The sequence below is a fragment of the Elephantulus edwardii genome, unplaced genomic scaffold (assembly GCF_000299155.1).
Source record: "Elephantulus edwardii isolate Elephantulus edwardi_28Jun2011 unplaced genomic scaffold, EleEdw1.0 scaffold00004, whole genome shotgun sequence".
Classification (NCBI taxonomy): domain Eukaryota; kingdom Metazoa; phylum Chordata; class Mammalia; order Macroscelidea; family Macroscelididae; genus Elephantulus; species Elephantulus edwardii.
This window is the reverse complement of record NW_006399754.1, coordinates 15,751,185-15,770,741: the sequence shown is the minus strand read 5'-3', so window position 1 is coordinate 15,770,741 and position 19,557 is coordinate 15,751,185. Positions and strand designations below refer to the sequence as shown.

The 19,557-nt window shown below is 42.5% G+C and overlaps 1 protein-coding gene across 1 annotated transcript in view; it reads left to right on the top strand.

Annotated features, from left to right (window-relative positions):
* Positions 1–136: 136 nt before the first annotated feature.
* The window catches only part of HS6ST3 (heparan sulfate 6-O-sulfotransferase 3), a 1,181,693-nt gene continuing 1,162,272 nt past the window's right edge, over positions 137–19,557 (top strand). The window contains exon 1 of the mRNA XM_006879568.1: positions 137–855. Coding sequence (XP_006879630.1) covers positions 137–855 — 719 coding nt within the window. The remainder of the gene's footprint in view (positions 856–19,557) is intronic.

The window sequence follows — 19,557 nt, the reverse complement described above, 5'->3', positions numbered from 1 at the left end:
CCGCGCCTCGGCGTCAGGGGCATGGAGCAGCGGCGGGCTCTGAGCCGCGCCCCGGAGTCCCCGAAACTTCCGAGCCGGCGCCCGTGCGCGCCGCTGCCGCCGCCGCCGCTGCGCCTGCCGGCCTGAGAGCGGGACCATGGATGAAAGGTTCAACAAGTGGCTGCTGACGCCCGTGCTCACGCTCCTCTTCGTGGTCATCATGTACCAGTACGTGTCCCCCTCCTGCACCAGCTCCTGCACCAACTTCGGGGACCAGCCCCGCGCCGGGGAGGCCGGCGCGCCCGTCGCCGCCGCCGCCCGGGGAGCCGCCCGCCGGGCACAGGCGCCGCCGGAGGAGTGGGAGCGGCGGCCCCAGCTGCCCCCGCCGCCCCGGGGACCCCCCGAGGGACAGCGGGGGGCCGAGGCGCCCGAGGATGAGGACGAGGACCCGGGGGACCTGGAGGAGGAGGAGGAGGAAGAGGAGGAGGAGGAAGAGCCGGACCCTGAGGCCCCCGAGAACGGCTTGCTGCCCCGCTTCGTGCCGCGCTTCAACTTCACCCTCAAGGACCTGACCCGCTTCGTGGATTTCAACATCAAGGGGCGCGACGTGATCGTGTTTCTGCACATCCAGAAGACGGGGGGCACCACGTTCGGCCGGCACCTGGTCAAGAACATCCGCCTGGAGCAGCCGTGTAGCTGCAAGGCCGGCCAGAAGAAGTGCACCTGCCACCGGCCGGGCAAGAAGGAGACCTGGCTCTTCTCCCGCTTCTCCACCGGCTGGAGTTGCGGGCTGCACGCCGACTGGACGGAGCTCACCAACTGCGTGCCGGCCATCATGGAGAAGAAGGACTGTCCCCGCAACCACAGCCACACCAGGTACTGTCCCTGCCTCTTCTCACCGCCCGCCACCTCCCTGCCCTCCCCTGTGCCCTGACCGGGTCGGTCCCGCGCTCGGTCCCCTCCCCCGCCCCCCCTTCCAGCACCGGGGACAGAGGGCTGAGGAACCTCTGGACAGTGAGTGGCCTTGGACTGAGCATCTCTCACTTGGCCCTCCCCCAGCCCTCCTGCTTCCCACCACCTTTCACCTTTAGAGGTGCCCACAGCCACCCTGTTTTTTTTTGTTTTGTTCCCCCCCCACCTCCGCCTAGCCCCCTGTTCTTTCTCTTCAAACTGATGGCCCTCAGACCTCCCTGTGGGCGTCACGGAGATTGGTGTCAGCCAGTGTGGTCTTTCATGATGTCCCTCCCCACACCCTCTGACCACCTCCAGTACCTGGTCCTACGGGATCCTTAATAAGGTTCATCATCAGTTTTATAAAGAGGATGCCATGTGATAAATGTGGTTATAAATTGCTTCAATGTAATTTTTCTTAGATCCTTTGCATACCAGAACCAAAGTTATGTTGTCAACTCTTTCGGCATTGAATCATATTAGTTGAAAACTATTAAGCAACTGAGAAGGCGCCTTTTATAATATTTCTCCTTTTTTTAAAAAAAATTACTGTGTAAGTCACAAAAAAGGTATTGATAGAAGGTAATAGCACAACGTTGCAACTAAAGCAGCAGAAAATTTGGCAAAATCAGCAACTATAAACATAAGCAGCTGGGCAACCAGTAGCCAGGTTTATAGCCAGGTGCAGAAGGCTTTGAACCACGTGATCTGAAGCATCGCTGCAATTGGACGATGCCAGCTCAGCTGAGAGCACATTGGAGGGTCCAGCAAAGTAAATTAGCATAGAGTTTTAGCCTGCTAGGTATACTGATACTTCTCAATTCGACTTAAAGAAAAAAAACCATACGATTTTGTTGTTATGACTAACTACAGGGGTGTTTTTATAAAAATAATAAATTTCTGCTGAAACGGCACAAACATTTTCTAGCCAGTCACTTTGGTGTCACCCCACCCCCACCCCACTTTGCCACCTGGTGCAGGTCTGGGCCTCCTCCCCTCCCCTGGTGACGCCACTGGAATGCCCTTGTGACTGTGCCTCGGTTAGATCAACCAGGTCAAATTTTGAACTTCAGTTTTGTGAGTGGAAAGCCAGTGCTTGGAGCAGGTGAGCTGGTCACAGGTGAGATGGAGTTTTCCAGGCATGGTGAAGTCAGAGGCGAGCATAATCCCCTGATAAGTGGCTCTTGGATGGCTGTCCGCCAGCTCAGGAGACAGCCTCCTGATGCAGCTTTGAAGATACACGTTCAAATTCCTGTTCTACCTCGATAACCCTAATGTTCTTTTGTTCCGGGGTCGGAACAGAATATGTACTCTTGCTGGTCTCAGCTGGATTTCCATTCTCTCCCTAGGCTGTTCCAACAGCTCATCCAGAATGGCCTATCCATTGCCTACTGTGTGCCTGGCAGTGTGTGCTGATTGCTAGATGGAAATGATATCGAAGCAAGATCCCTTCCTTTCAGCATAGAAAGCCTTTCTCTGTTCCTTCCACACCCCCCCCCCATTTAAGCAGTAATACTACTGAGTATTAGGAAAGTTTGAAATCTTAATAGCCAATGAAACTGCTTACATTATTAACATCCTTTGAGAGAGATGTGGGCTTAAGAATTTGGTTGAATGTTCTTTCTGCCCATTACAATTTGAAAATTAATCTGACATGCTTGCTCAAGGGACTAAAATATTAAAAGCTTGGAACACTAGTTTATTGAAGTTTTTATCTCAAAGGTTTCAAACAATTTGGTGTAAGGAAATAGGAATTTAAAAACTCGAGCTCAATATGTTGATATCAGATAGCTTTTGCATTTGACATTATGGGAAAGCTTCATTTACTGGAAGCTACCCAGATTGTAGAATTCACTACCACTGAAGCATCTAATTCTACTTCATTTCTCCAAGAATGAGCAAAATTTCATTATGTGATTTTTTACTCTGGCAGTTTTTCAAATACTTTATTTCCTTTCTGCTCCTTTCCTTGTTCGATAGAAATTGGTTAGATTAAGAAAGTAGTTGGAGCTAGAATGAAGACCTTAGATGCCTTCTTGAGTCTATTTTAAGGATCCCTGGTAGTGTCGTGGTTAAAGCTATCTGTAGCTAACCCAGACAGGGCAGCGATTTGAACCAAGCTACCTGCTGTATGGGGAGCTCTGGTGGCCTAGTAGTAAGAAGTTGTGCTGCTGAGCCAGAGGCAAGTGGTTCGAATCCACTAGCTACTGCACAGGAGGAAGAGGAACAGTCCTACTTCCTTTCAATTTACTGCCTGTGAAAACGTCCTGGAGGATCAACTGTGAGTCAGTTCTTAATGAACAGTATACAACAGCAACAGCTACTCTATGGGAGAAAGATGGGATCGTCCAATCCAGAAAAGAATTATCCCTGGGAACCCCAAAGGGTTCTTCTCCTCTGCCCTGTAGATTCATTATTAGTCACAGTCAGCACTAACAGTGGTGGCTTTAGTTAGGTTTTGGTTTAATTTTAAAGGCTTGTAATTCTGAATCTCTATCTGACATACTTTGGGAATGTTGCAGGTAGGGACCAGTCCTTGGAGAGGAACATTATGACTGGGAGGGTGGAGGGACAGTGCAGGAGATGAAGACCCTTGATGAAATGGATTGACTCAGTGGTTGGGGTAGTGGTGGGTAGATGTGTCAGAGACAATAAGGTTGGCTCAGGATAGAGCATGGTTCAGAGCTGTTGTACTAGGGTCGCTATGAGTCACAGGCAGCTTGACGGTACAGAACAACAACAATTATTTATTATTTTAAAATCAGCCCCTGTATTTTGCTTAAAACTTCATTTTTCCATTGAGTACAGTCTGTGCTATATTGTAGTCAACAGTGATGCCCTTGAGTTGTGGTGCTGGAGAAGAGTCTTGAACATACCATGGACCGCCAAAAAAACAAACAGATCTGTGCTGGAGAGGGTGAAACCGAATTTGCTCTCTGGAGGCAAAGATTTTGAAGCTCCATCTCACATATTTTGGGCATGTTGCCAGGAGGGACCAATCCTTGGAGAAGGATATCATGCTTGGAAGGTTGGAGGGAGTGGAAAAGAGAGGAAGACCCTGGATAAGATGGATTGACAAACTGATTGGGATAACAGGGGCAGGTGTGTCAGAGACAGTGAGATTGGCTCAGGATAGGACAGAGTTCAGGGTTACTGTATACAGGGTCACTGTGAGTTGTAGACGACTCAACAGCACATAACAACAATACCCTTTGCATTTATACTTTTATGTAGTAAGTATGATATGACCCCAGAGAGTTTGCAGGTCTGCCTTTCCCCGTCTATTAGAGATTAGAGATAAAAATGAAATAATTTGTTGTTGTTGTATGCTGTGGCGTTGGAACTGACCCCTCCTTTGGGTTTTCAGAGGTTAATTGCACGAAAGGAGAATGTCCATCCGTTTCCAGGAGAGCAGCTAGCTGGTGGCCTTGAACTGCATGCCTTTGGGATTGCAGTGCAGCTTCTTGCCACTAGGCTACCAGAGCTGCCTGATTAAGTAATTTGAAGTTGGAGACACTTCTAAAGACTCTGCAGTCAGGGAGAGCTATATTGGTTCTATTTTCTAATGTGTCTGTAAGCCTTTGGTGAAGATTTTTTGAAGAATACGAGTAAGACATGGCTTCTAGAAATAATCGGCTATTTTCTTAGTGATGAAATTAGCCAGTGCTGCAACAGACCTGCATAAATTACAAGCAATGAGGTTTCACTTGAGTAGGAAGTATTCAATATCACTTTACCTTGCGACATAGGAAAATTCCATATTGGCTATTTAAATATATGGTTTCAATTGCAAAAGCGATTTTATTTGTTTAGTTCTAGACCATGAACATTCATTTCTCTTTGAATCACAAGTTGTTGGGTAATCACCTTGTCCTAGTTTTTTTGCTTGTTTATTTGAATTTTGTGGTAGTATTTTTTTTCTATGCTGCGTCTTATAATCCGTTTTCCTTTACTCCTTACTATCTCTCCTTTTCTCAATAATTGTCAATTATTTTCCTCCTTCAGATACTGCAGGAAGGAATAGTTCTGGCTTGTATGAGATATTCTGCATCAAAAGCTATCTGAAAGAATTTGAAGAGATGTTAACAGTGGCATCTTCCCAGCCAGGAAGATTGAATTAGTTGTCTGTCATTGTAATGTCTGTGTATAGCATTCTACAGTCAACTAGATTATGCTGGATGATGGAAGGTACATTTCCACAATGCAAAATGGCAGATAATCTATTGCTACATAATGGGAACAAGGTTCTACTTCGAATAGGGCTGACTCGAAGGAAAATTGTGATGTGCAGGCAGTCCTTGAGTTACGAACGACTGGGTAAATGTCCGATTTACATACAGGATCGCAATGAAATAACTGTGCCTAAAATTTAAATTTTGTGACATGTACAGTGTAATAACAAGTTCATAATTACAAAAGACTGCTGCTTTGTGAAATATTAAAAATTTATTGTTATATTAAGGATGCTTTAATATACCTGGAAATGTTTTGAAACTTTTTTGAGGCATAAAAAAAAAAGTACACTAGTTACTGAGGCCAATGTTGAGAGGGCATTAGAAAGGAACTGTATTTTTTTTGTTCTTATTTAAGTATAAATTTGATTTAGAAATAGATTTAGAAATGGACCTTGTTTGTAATATGGAGGCTTCTCCTAGATCATCTTGATTTTAGCACCCTCCTCTCTTGAGGGAGCTCTGGTAGCCTCTTGTGTGCTGCTGAGTTGACTGAACAATGGTTCTGAACCTTGCCTGCCATTGCTAACGTAACAGTGTCAGTCCATCTCATCTCATCTTCCTCTCCTGTGCTGATTCTCTCCCCTTCCAAGTGTGATGTCTTTCTTCAAGGACTCTTCTCTCTTGGCAGCGTACCCAGAGTTTGTGGGATATAGTTTCAAAATTCTTGTCTCCAAAGAGCAACCTGGTTTCTTTCTCTCCGGGACAGACTTGTTTGTTTTCTTGGCAGTCCATGATATGTTTAATACTCTTCTCCAGCACTACAACTTAAAAACATCAAGTGTTCTTTCTTCCTTGTTCATTATCCAACGCTAAGCAAGCCAGTGACAAGACCATGGACTGGCATTGTTACTCTTTAGCACTCTGGAGGTCTCTTACAGAAGACATTGCAAAAGCAACTCATCTTTTGATTTCCTCACTGCTGGTGCCAAAAGTTTTGGTTGTGCACCTGAGCAAGATGAAATAATTAACAAACTCAATCTTTTCTCCATATGTTAAGATACTACCAATTGGTCCAGTGGTGAGGATCTTTGTTTTCTTGATAATGAGATGAAATCCATATTGAAGGCTGCAGTCTTTGATTTTCTGCAGCAAACTCAAGTTCCCCTCAGTTTCAGTGAGCAAGATTGCAACTTTTGTTTAACACCGGTTATTGATGAGTCTTCCTCCAAACCTGATGCCACATTTTTCTTCATAAGATCCTCAGTCTCCCAAATGAACTTTTCTGCATATGGATTGAAAAGATGTGGAGACAGGATAGATACATCCATCATACACTCCTTTTTTGATTGTGAACCATGTAGCTCTGGTGGCTTAGTGGTAAGATACTGCACTGCAACCCCAAAGGCACCAGGTTCAAATCTACCAGCTGCTCTACAAGAAAATGATCCTCCTGTGTGATTGACTGACTCTGAAAACCCACTGGAGGGTCAGCTGTGGATCAGTTCTCACTCGAGGGCACACAACAACAATAAATGTTCCTTTGTGCTGTTCCAGTGACTTCTGATCTAAGTATAGGTTTTGTGTGAACACAATAAAATATTTTGGGATTCTCAATAGTAGCCATAACTTGTTGTGATCTACACAGTCAGATGCCTTTGCATAGTCAATAAAACATAAGACATCATTTTGATGCTCTTTTTTTAGCCAAATATCCATCTGACATTGGCAGTGATATCCCTAGTGCTATAGCCCCTTCTAAACTCAGCGTTGTCTGGCAATTCTCTATCGATGTACTGTTTTTTTTGGATAATCTTCAGCTTCAGAGAGTTGGAAGTGACTAGAGATGATAGAGAATTGATGCCTTTGAGCTGTGGTGCTGGAGAAGAGTGTTGAATATACCATGGACTGCTAGGAGAACAAACAAGTTTGTCCTGGAGAAGGTGAAGCTGGAATGCTCCTTGGAGTCAAAGATTTTGAAGCTTCGTCTGACATACTTTGGGCATGTTGCAAGGAAGGACTGGTCCTTGGAGAGGGACGGTGCAGGAGAGGAAGACCCTCGATGAGATGGATCGATTCTGTGATTGGGGTGGTGGGAATGAGTGTGTCAGAGATGGCCAGGTTGGCATAGGATAGAGCAACGTTTAGGGCTCTTGTACATAGGGTGCTATGGATTTTAAGCAACTCAATGGCACATAACAACAACTTCAGTAAGATTTTGTTTGCATGTGATATGATTCTGTTGGATAATTTCCATGTTCTGCTGGATCACCTTTTTTGGGAATGAGAATGAATATGGATCTCTTCCATTCAGTTGGCCAGTTAGCAGTTCTTCAGATTTCTTGGCACAATCTGGTGAACACATCCAGGCTGCAACTGCTTGTTGAAATACGACAATTGGTATTCCATCAATTCCTGGGCTCTTATTTTTTTGCCAAATGCTTTAGAGCAGCTTGAGTTTCTTCTTTATTACCTTTCCCCCTTGATTATATTTACTTCCTGAAACGATTCTGTGTCAGCCATTCCTTTTTAGTTCGTGTATTCTTTTTTTGATGATTCTTGGGTTGTTTAGTATTTTGCTCATTGCATCTTTTAGTATTGCAAATCGAGGCTTGAACTGGCTTTTCAGTTCCTCCAGCTTAAGAAATGCTGAAAGAGTTCTTCCCTTTTGATTTCCCTTTGAAATGACTTTTTTGTTTTCTTCATGGATGATATTTTTGATATTTTCTCACAGCTCATCTGCTCTTCATTTATCAGTGCTTAAGGCCTCAAACCTGTTCCTGAGATGGTATTTAAATTCAGGTTGCTTCGTGGTAAGGAATTGTACTTCCAACCTAAAGGTATGAGGTTTGAATCCATAGTCAATACACTCCTCATGTGATTTACTGCCTCTGAAAACCCACTGGAGTGTTGGCTCTGAGTCACTTCCAATTAGATGGTACACAACAACAACAGCTCTCTCTAGGGAGCTCGGATGGCCTCGTGGGCAAGTAGTGGCATTGCCAACCCCAAAACAGATGGTTCGAATCTAGTACCTGTTCCAAGAGAAAAAGATGACCCATCTCTTCCATGACTTACAGCGTCTGAAAACCCACTGATGAGCTCAGTTAATTGTTAGTTCTGATTTGATATCACATAACCCCACCACCTAACAACCACATAAGTCTTTCTGCTGCTTTTGCCACTTATGCTGCCTTCTCCCTATTTTTCTCAGGGACCAGTAGCCCCGGTTTTTTTGATTACTTAATGGGCAAGAGTAAGGATTTTGGAGTCTTTGCTCCAGACATATATAGGCTCAGACTTACATGGACCTTATATTTAAGTTACCAAGAAGGATATTAATTATCACCTCCATTCTTAAAAGATGCTAGAGAGATTCCATTCCTATCATTTGGTAAGGCGGGATGGAAATGTTTCTCTATTATGACCTTGATTCCATTGGAATGTTGTGTATATTGCATTCTGTAGGACTCTTAGGGCTGCAAGGGATACTAACACCTTTAACTTCACTTAGAGGGATTATGTATGAGTTTATATAATCTGACAACAGGAAAAATATGGGTAAACATGGTATTCAGAATGAATAGATGTATTTCGAGTCTCTCTCCCTTCATTTCTTTGCATATGGACCTTATTCTATCATACTGGCTCATTCCATGAAATAGAAAAATGGCCTTCACATCTAATGGCTCCATCCGGCAAGAGAAAAGCAGGTTTTCTCCTTGCTCTAGTTGGAAACATGAGGAATGCTTCTGATTTTTCCAGCGTGCAACTTCAGCCTACTCCTTCCGTCAATAATGCATGTGAACAGCTGTGATTCTCTGCCCACGTTGGATCACAGCCTCTTCTGTGTACTGTGCATGTATGATCAGCTATTAGAAGGGGAGATACCACAACTGAAGCTCTTGGGTCAGCCACTGGGTTCTTGTGCTTGTTGTCAGTTGCCATCGAGTCGGATAGGCCCTCTGACCCACCGATCTGAACCTTGTCCTGTCCTGCTCTATCATGACAATCTCCATCATGCCCAAGCCCATGGTTGTAGTCACTGCATCAGTTTATCTCTTCAAGAATTTTCTTCTCCTTTGACCTTACTGGACCTTCAAGCTGTCCCAGGATGAGGTCTTTTTCCAAGGATTGGCCACTCTTGACAACAAGTCCAAAATATATGAGGTGAAGTTTTACCATCCCTGCCTCTAAATAGTACCCCAATTGTACTTCCTACAAGACAGATTTTGTTTGGCAGTCCGTGGTATATATTCAGTACTCTTTGCCATTACCACAGTCCAGAGGCATCTGTTCCTTGGTTTTCCTTATTCATTATCCAGCTTTCAGATTCTTAAGAAGCAGTTGAAAATGTCTTAGCTTAGATTAAACTCATCTTAGTTTTCAAATTAACATCCTTGGCTTGGACTTTAAAGAGATCCTTGACAGCAGATTTTCCTCATGCAACACCCTTTTTGATTTCTTTTTTAAAAAATTTATTTTATTATCTTTTGTGTGTGTACCATCAAATCAGATCTGACTGGTACAGGAGGAGGTTACCCCTCCTTCTCCAGCAGAGTATCTGGTGGATTTGAACCATCCACCTCTGGGATTGCAGTGCAGCTTCTTGCCACTAGGACACCAGAGCTCCCTCCTTTTTGATTTCTTGATCTCTGCTATCAGGATAATGCTTGTGGGTCTAAGTAAAAGGAAATCTTTGACAACATCATTTTCCCTCCCATCTATCATGGTGGGTCCAGTAGGTGAGGGGAACTTTTTTTTTTTTTAAATTTCTACATTTGATGTTGTACCATGTGAAACTGGATAGTATTTTAACAAAATTCAGTACTTCTGGGTTTTTAAAAAAAATTTTGTACTGATTTATTTACAGAATTTGAATACATTGTTTTCGAGAACAGATTCTTCCAATTTCCTCCACCTCCCACTCATCAATTTGTGCGACTCCATGATTAATACCCCCCTCCGCACATCCTCATCCCTCTGCTTCCACCCTCTCCCACCCACTTTGTATTCTTAAATTAATTCTGAAATAATGGTTTTATACAATAATTGTCCTTGTAGGACTGAGTTAGTTCACGCAGCATAATGCTCTCCAGTCCCTCCCAAGTTAGGTAATAATTTACAAAATCATTGCTCCTGCCTGCTGCATAGTATTCCATTGTGTGAATGTACCATAATTTCTTAATCCTTTTTTTTTGTGGTTGGACAGGCTGTTTCCATGTTCTTGCGATGGTGAATAATGCTGCTATAAACATCGATGTACAAATTCTCCATTTGTGCTTCAGTTCTTATTTTCTTGGGGTATATTCCAAGGAGTGGAATAGCTAGCTCATGTGGAATTTCTTTTTCTTGGTGTTGTAATATAATTCATATTGAAGGCTGTAGTCTTTGATCTTCTGAAGGAAGTGCTTTAAATCTCTTCATTTTCTGCAAGCAAGGTTGTGTTATCTGACAAAGTGTGTTGTTTCTTAGTCTTCCTGCAATTTTGGTGCCACATTCTTCTTCATGTAGTCCAGTTTCTTGAATTGCTCAGGATATAGATTGAGTTCGTATGGAGAAGGGATCCAACTCTGAGATACACTATTCCTGATTTTAAACCATGTAGTATTCCCTTATTCTGTATAGACAATAGCTTCTTGATCTATGTAGAGGTTTGCATGAACACAGTTAAATGTCTTGGATTCCCATTCTTCTTAGCATTAGCCATAATTTGTCATGATCCACTTAGTGAAATGGCTTTGCATAGAAAAGAAAATACAAATAAACATCTTTCTGGCACACTCTGTTTTATTCACCTGATATCAGCAATGATATCCCTTGTTCCACAACCTCTTCTGAATCCATCTTAAATATCTGATACTCTGTTCAAGAGTTTACTTGCATGTGATATTCATGATACTCGTATCATTTCTGTTAGATCACTTTTCTTTTTTTAAATATGGACAAGTATGGATCTCTTCCATTCAGTTGGATTGTCTTCCAAGTTTGTTGGTACAGATTCGTGAGCACATCCTGGGCTCCATTTGCTTGTTGAAATATCTCGATTGATATTCCTACTAATCTCAAACATCGATGGCATAACATCTCGCATCACAGTGACACCCACGTCACCAGACATACCGACAGACAAGTGGTAAGAGCGCTGATGGCCTAATGCCAAGAAACTGCGCTGCAATCCTGAAGGCATGCGGTTCGAGGCCACGAGGTGCTCTGTGGGAAAAGGATAGGCATTCTCCTCCCGTGTGACTAACTGCCTCTGAAAACCTGAAGGAGAGTCAGCCGTGGGTCAGTTATGACTCGATGGTGTGCAACAACAATAATAATTGTGTTACTTGAAATTGAAAATAAACAAGGATAGTGGGGTGGGGGGTGGAGGGGGGAAGAGTCAGTCCTCAGGCATTTTTGGATAGTTCCACCAGGACAGCTTTTGGCAAGGCACACTGTAATGATAGGAATATAAAGAAGAATCGTTTTAAACATTCGAGACCAAATTCAATAAATATGTCCCACACAGTAGAATGGCTGCTTTGTAATAAGCATAAGAGGGCAAGATGAGAAAATAGAACACAACTTGCCACAAAACCCTTTGAAGCATTGTCTGATCATTGCTTTCCCTTCAGACCGCAGGATAAAATATATAAAGAGACCACAGAGTTTTGATTCAAAGGCTATCTAGAATATTATGGCCTCCTCTGCTTTCTAAAGTAGAGTCTGTTTGATGTCTCTTCTAATTAGAAATGTTGAACTGCAAAGAAGGTTAATTTTTATCATGTTTGTGTGCAGTATAAAAGTAAGGAAATACAAGATTGTTCTGTCTATAAGCCAAACACACTTAAATGTTCATTACAGGGCCTCTTAAAGCACTGTTTCTGGTTTAAACCACCAATATTTGCTAATAAATCAGAAAGAGGTTAAATTAAACTCATTCAGTTTATTTTTTTCCTAGTGGTGCAAATATAAGCTAGTAGTAGTAAATGGTAATAGGTAGTTAATTTTTATGCCTTTCCCCCCATCTATTATATCCTTGGGGTTTTTGATTGAATTTATTTTAGAGAAACTGAAATGTCCATATAATAATGAGAAGCTAGGACATTTAGGCACCAAAAATGTGGAATTGCTTAGTCTTAGAGTTTCATATTATTCCCCAAAGCTAATTATTATCATCATCTCATTGTGACCAAAGACAGTTGTAGGCTGATGGCATTTGAGTGTTATTTATGTTCAATAATGAATTAAACAGGTTGAATTGAGACTGGCACATTTTAATGTGATTTTAAGAGTCAAGAAATAAATTACTGAACCAAGAAATAGGTTCAGTATAAAAACGATTAAGTGGGGTATCCAAATATTAATTTATAGCAATCCATTATCTTGGAGTGAGTCCGCTGGCGGATGTTATATATACATTCTGCTCCTTTTAATTGGCTAGTGTCTCTTTGTACCAGAGCTAAATGTTTAACTATGACTTGGGAACAATACTAAACATTTCTCAACTTCTTAGGTGCTGTCGACTCATAGGTGACCCTTTCTTTAGTGGCTTTTCAGAGACAATAAATCACATGAGAGGAGACTGCTCATCTTTCTCCTGCGGAGCAGCTGGTGGATTTGAACTGCATGCCTTTGGGATGGCAGCATAGCTTCTTAACCACTAGGCCACCAAAACTTTCTATGGCTTGGAAGCGAAACATTTTTAACTTAGACAGTTTCACTTGTTGATACTCCCTCCAGGAAATACAGTTGACCAATAAAATATACATTGTTACCTAAATGACTTTTTTGATTTAAAAAAATGCATTTGTCACCTTATTGGTCGTTGTTAAATTGTCTGCTGCCCATAGTGAGCCCGCATCGAACAGAACAAGATAACAGCCAGCCTTACACACCATCCTCAGGATGGCTGTAAGGTGTAAGCTCATTCTTGCAGTCCCTGGGCCAGCACAGCCCATTGAGGGTGCTCCTCGTTCTCTGACCCTCTGCTTCACCACACATAAAGCCTAGGACAGAGATTACTCAGTAGAAGATTCTCAATTAGTATCAGCATATCTATTAATGTGTTAGAGCATCTTTCAAAAATGCCAGCATAATTTGATGACATTGTGGTCATTCAAGAGATGGAATTAGCAAACATTGTGTATTATGACTCTTTATTTCCAGTGCAAATAGCAATTGTTAGTAGTTAGGTCTCATGATCAACCAGATGTCAGCTCCTTTCTGTACAAGTATGGAGGAAGGCTTATGGCCTCATTGTTGCCGGCTCCTTAGACCGTGTGCTACAAGTTGCCACCTTGCCTCTTGGGAGAATAAATTCCTCCTTCGTTCTCTCTTTAGAGTAAAATAGGCATAAACAGGGTGGGAACCTTGATGTGATTAAGAGGAAGGAAATATGTATACTGTAGGTTCTAGATTTGACAGGTTAAATCCAGAGGGTTATGGTGGTGGTGGCTAGAGGTTGTGATATTGGAGAGCGTGGATAAGGGGTCTGAGTTGGGAGAAAGTCCTAAAGAGAAATTGGAATACGGCATTGCTTAGCTGGTGAGAAACTGGAGACGAGTGCCGAGGTCCGGTTTGTAAGGACAGCCAAGAAAATGTTGAACTCTGAAATAAAGCTACACGAATCGAATCTGGTTTAATCTTAGACAAGCCGGTTAATTACTTTTTCTGGGAAAATGGGAGTAGTAATAATACAATATCATCTTTTAAGTGAGCTTTAACAACACACATGGTGCCCTTAGAACTGAGCCTGACCCGTGCAGTGGCACTCATGTAAGGTCCTCCTATTGTTATTTCCTCATGGAATTGATTCGAGCTGTATATGGTGCATGGTAGTAAAAAATTAAGATGCCAGGTAAACCTCTGCCATCCTGTTTGACTCTCGAACCTTGCATCTTGAGTAATAGAAAAAGGATTTTGCAAGCTGTGGGGCAAAAGGAAAGCCACAGATGGAAAAATGAAGGCTGAGTTTTCAGATGCTGTGAATTTCAGAGAGCACAAGTGAACGGTGCAGAGTGGATAACTCACAGCCTTTCTTTTCTTAACTTTAGGGTGTTTTTTTTTATGGGAAATTAATGAGACAGCAATAAAAATGTTTAAACACATACAATTAAATTCATAAATGAAGCAATTCTACAGTGAAATTGAATTAGTTGCCTGTAGGCACATAAATATTTGTAGTTCGTTTGTATCCTTAATATCTTACGACGCTTTATTGGTAAGTACCATTCCATTTATTTCCAGGACCGCACATTGAATACTGTATGTTTATGTTTGCCTGCATCTCTGTTCCAGTTTCTTTATAAACATAAGAAGATAGAAATCCGAACCACTTTAACATTCTTAGTATTTGTTAGATTTGACAGTCTTTCTTCCAAAGCAATGAATGAATGGTCTCCCCTCAGTGGATAATTTTGAACCTGGAAGGTGATGATATCTATGTTTTATGGATTCTATTTAGAAACATAAAGAATTTTATTGACTTACCTAGAGAGTGAAATGTATGCTTAAGGAAAAAAAGTAGGTACAATTTTAAACAATATGCAGTAACCTGATGTGTGTGTGTGTGTGTAACTCTGAAGTTAAGATCAGTAAAGGACACGGTGACATGCCTATGAAGAGAGATTAGTCAGTGATAACATAGAGTGTATCTTAGCAGAATGCTCCAGAAGAGGGAAGGATTCTGAAGCTTTGTCTGAAATACTTTGGACATATTGCAAGGTAGGACCAGTCCTTGGAGAGGGACGTCATGCTTGGCAGGGAGGAGGGACAGTGAAGGAGAGGAAGACCTTCGATGACATGGATTGATTCAGTGACTAGGGTAATGGGGGTTCGTGTGTCAGAGACAGTAAGACAGGATAGAGCAGGGTTTAGGGCTGTTGTACACAGAGACACAGTGAGTTGTAGGTCACTTGATAGCACATAACAACAACAGAGGAAGGAGAGGAGAATAGAAATACTCAAGGTAAAGAAAAAAATGGGTCCTAAAAGAACGGAATCAGATAGAAGGTAGGATTAAAAATAGAGGGCAGTAATTTCTCTTGTATGGAATCGTTTGTCTCATCAGTGAATTTGGAGGAAATAATCAAGTATCCAAGAGGCTGTCAGACCCCAAGCCCTAGTGAGTTGAAATATTGCTGAAGCTCTAGTCGCCTAGTGCGTAAGGCTTTGCACTGCTAACCAAGAGGCAGATGGTTTGAATCTCCCAGCTGTTTGGTGGGAGAAAGGTGGGCAGTCTCCTCCCGTGTGATTTACAGCCTCTGAAAACACCCTGGAGGGTCTGCCATGAGTTGATTCTAACTCCACAATGACTTTGACTCGACATTCACTCACAGGCAATTCCTGGGCAATGGTGTTATGAATATGATCCATTCCCAAGTGTGTCATCAGGTTGAATTTGTAGGTAAGTTGGGACAGGTGCATAGGACTTTTTTCAGCCTTAATATGATGCATGTGAAGGCTTAGAGCCCTTTCTGTGATTTAAGAGCTGCATGGTGAGGGTGATTGTGATGAAGAATTTGTTGCAAGTAAGGATTGGTTCAGTTGTTTCCAACCCAGGGACTTATTGTATTAACAGACTGTTTTTCTATATATAACATGTTACCATTTCAAAATATTGGTTGTTGGCAGTGAACACTGGTGTACACTCAAACTTTGAAGGGACAGTGGGTTCTAGGGGAGAAAAGACTTGATGATTGACTTTTGGAAAGAGTTAGAGACAGTCATAAGAGCAAAACCCCAACTCACTTTCTGCAATCTGATTCTGACCCCTAGTGGCCCTCCAGGACAGAGTAGAACTGCCCTGTAGGGTTTCTGAGGCTGGCATTGTGCCATGTCTTTATCCTGGAAGTGACTGGTGGCTTTTCCACAGCCATGCATCCCGTTAGCAGCTTAGTGCTGTCACCGCTGCACCTTCAGTTCTCCTTCCTGTGAAGACAGCAGCCTAGGGCACCCAAATGAGACAGTTCACCCAAATGAGACATTTCATCCAAATGAGACAGTTTCACTCATCACAGAGTGTTGCTCGGAGATTGAATTGACACTTCACACAACAATGACAATACCACGTTATAGTGATATATCCAGGCTTAGGGGGACTGACACTAGAGTATAAAGTACCTTGTAGGAATCAGCCAGGAGATGCTGTTCACCCCACAGGACCTGTGGCAGTGGGAGGCAGAATGGGTCCCAGTTTATGGTATTTGCAGAAGTCTGTCAGAAACTCTCATCTTAGCAACCGGAAGGAGCCAACGAGGGACTTGGCTGTAGTTGTTTTGGAAAGCAGCCATTGCCAGAGCGAAGAAGCTGAGGCAGAGAAGAAATATCCTGACCATCTTCCTCCCATCTGCCCATCCTCTTGCGTTGTCTTGTATTGGGCAGCTTCACCTGGAGGTGTCAGAAGATATCTAGTGCATTTCATGGACATTAGCAAGGAAGAGAAAGGTGGGGAATGGATTTGGGCAGGTGGAGGTGAGAGGGATGAAAATGCAGAATGATTGCTCAGTCTCTTCAATATTAGGTTTCTAGAACTCATTTCATCTGTTGCTCCCGTTAAGTTCTGTGTAAGAGACTGAGAATAAACACCCAGTTTTCATACTTACGTCTCATATGCTCTGCATGGGTTGTTAGCTCCACAGGAGTAGTGGTGAAGGCAGCAGAGGATCCGTTGCCAGAAGAGTAGGACCCGTAAACAGCTGACTTTTTGCTGAGCAATAGAAGCATTGCTGCTTCTAAGACACTCTGTCTGTTCTTTATTTGTCGGTCCTTGGAAGTCTCCATTTCCTCCACGCTTCCCAGGCCTCAGTCCCTCCGTCTTGTCTCAATTATTGTCCAGCTTTGAAATGCATATGAAGCGACTGAAAAAATAACAGGGTGTGGGTCAGGTGCACCTTAGTCTTTACAGATGAGATGGCATCCTTGCTCTTCAGTGTCTTCTCCAAGTCTGTGGCTGCAACTTTTCCCCACTCCAAGACGTTGTTTGATTTGTTACTGTTTCCGTGAGTGTTGATGGTATGTGACAGTCAGAATGCCAGCTCCTGTCATTTTTCTGTTTAGTGCTTCAAAGCCAGTTGGTTGGTAGCAGGGATGGATTTCAGCAGCTAGAATCGTGTTATGATACAGTCAGTCCAACAAGAAACAACTCATGGCTGTCAGGTTGGAACCATCTCCTAGCTGACCGTCTAGACGGTTTCCGTCCTTCTGCCTTGGGGAGGCAAGTGGATACAGTTCACCAGAGAGGTCTGTCTGGCTTTGGTTGAGCAGCACGTCCTGACCAGGCCACTAGCGTGGCTCATGCAGAGTAAGTAGTGCCCATTACGTTTTAGGGAATTCTGTTTGAAGTTAGGACAGAGTTCAGATCGGTTGTTCATAGTAGCATCACTGTAAGTTGTGCCTGACTAGACATCACCTAACAACAACAGCAGCAGCAGCAGCAGCAATACTAATTTGAAGTTATGTAACAGTACTAGTTTAGATATGACAAAGCATCTTCTAAAACTGGCTGGTAGTTTGCAAAGACATATTTATGAGATATTTTTTCTCCAACATAAGTTTTATTTGCAACAACTAACATTTTTTAAAAAGTAATATTTAAAAGGAGAGACAAGAGAAAAATGTGCATCATGCTTGAAATTTTTTAAAATTAAGTTTCATTTTAATTTTTGACTACTTTGGAACGCTGTTTCTCTGTTTATTTGGGAGTCAATAGGATGTGTCAAGAGGCATAAGAGTACGCACCTTTCTGTGAAAACGTGATGAGCCCGGAGCTCACCTGACATGAAGTACTGAAGCATATTTAAATGACGTATCTTAACATGCTTGACACAGGAATCATTGATTTGTTTCACTATATACATTGTTTTTCACACATTCGTTCATTTATATTGTGTTTTGTACAATAATTCTCATAGGTGTTTTATGAGATTAATCAGTGTTGATCTGTGCCCACTATCATCTCATCTTTTCAGGTCCCCACTGGGTCTTTCCTAATTCTTTCACTCCCTCTCTAGGCCCACCAAACTCTGCTACTCTGTGATTTACCCCCCTCTCATCCCTTGGTGTCCCTGTCCCCCTCCTCTTCCCCCTATGGATTTTTATTAAATCATTCTTTGATTTTTACAGTAATGGTCTTATGCAGTATTTGTCCTTATGAGACTGAGTTAGTTCATCCAGCATAATTCTCTCTAGCCTCTCCCATGTTATATAGTTATTTTATTAAATCATTGCTCCTGAGTGCTGCTCGTATTCCATCTAGTGATTATACCATGGTTTCTCAATTCATTTGTTTGTTGATGCACATTTATTTGGGCTGTCAGAGAAAGAGAAGACCTTCAACAACAAGATGGGTTGACACAGTGACTGTTAGAGTGGACTCAAGGAGGACAGAGATTGCGAGGATGAGGTGGAATAGGGTATGGTTTGCTGTGTTGTCCGTGGGGTCACCGTGAGGCATGGTTGAATCAGTGGCACACAGTAACATCAGGCAGTCCTTCAAAACAAGCAAGAAAACACCTCACTGCCATCAAATGAGTTCTGACTCATCGCACTTCTTCACCGGATTTCCTAGACTCTGCATCTTAACCGGAGGAAATGGTTCATGCTTCTGCGTCAGAACAACTGGTGGATTTAAACTTCTGGAGACTCCCAGGCTTTTTGGTTCACAGCACAGCACCAGACCCTGGGAACCAGCAAGAGAGATGAGCACAGTGCCCGGAGCCACAGCCTCACAGGTACCAGAGACGAGGATGTGGCCCAGGCCAGGGCAGGTTCAGACCTGTTGTTCTTGGGGTCGCTGTGAATCATGGGGGAGTTGATGGCACATAACAACAGCAACAACATTACCTGCTCGTGATAATTCATCTCAGGGGGCTCTGACGATATTTGCTCTTTTCTGTCAGCCTTATTTTCACTCCGTATTTGATGCATCTGAATCTAAAAATATTTGTGAATTATCATGCGCCGTACTTTTCTCGTGTAAATTTAGACTTCAGCCTGAAATACCACCGCAGATAAATTTCTTTGCCTTGAAAGTTTTATTTTCCAGGTTCCTTATGTGTGCTATAAAGAATAATTAATGTAATGAAAAAATCAATTTTGTGTATAAATTATTTAGGCTTTACTATCATTGTAATTTTCTCTTCAACACCTATTGATCGGGCAACAATTCATTTGTTAATTTCTTCCTAATAAGATATTCATTGTCTTCGGTCTGCAGTAGTGCTGGCCCTGCACTTTCACGGCAAGCCATGAATTACTAATGAAACGTGGCACAAGTTGTCTTACTGTTGAGAGTGAAGAGAAAACCGGGAGACAAGGGGGATTTTGAAGGGCTGTCCTGTAGAAAGTGTTGAGCAGTTAATGGCTAATGATTAGGTTACTCTTTTTTTTTTTTTAAAAAAGAGTATATTCTTCTTCTTCTTCTTATAGTATTGAATTATATGAAACTTTTAAGTTTCATTTGCAT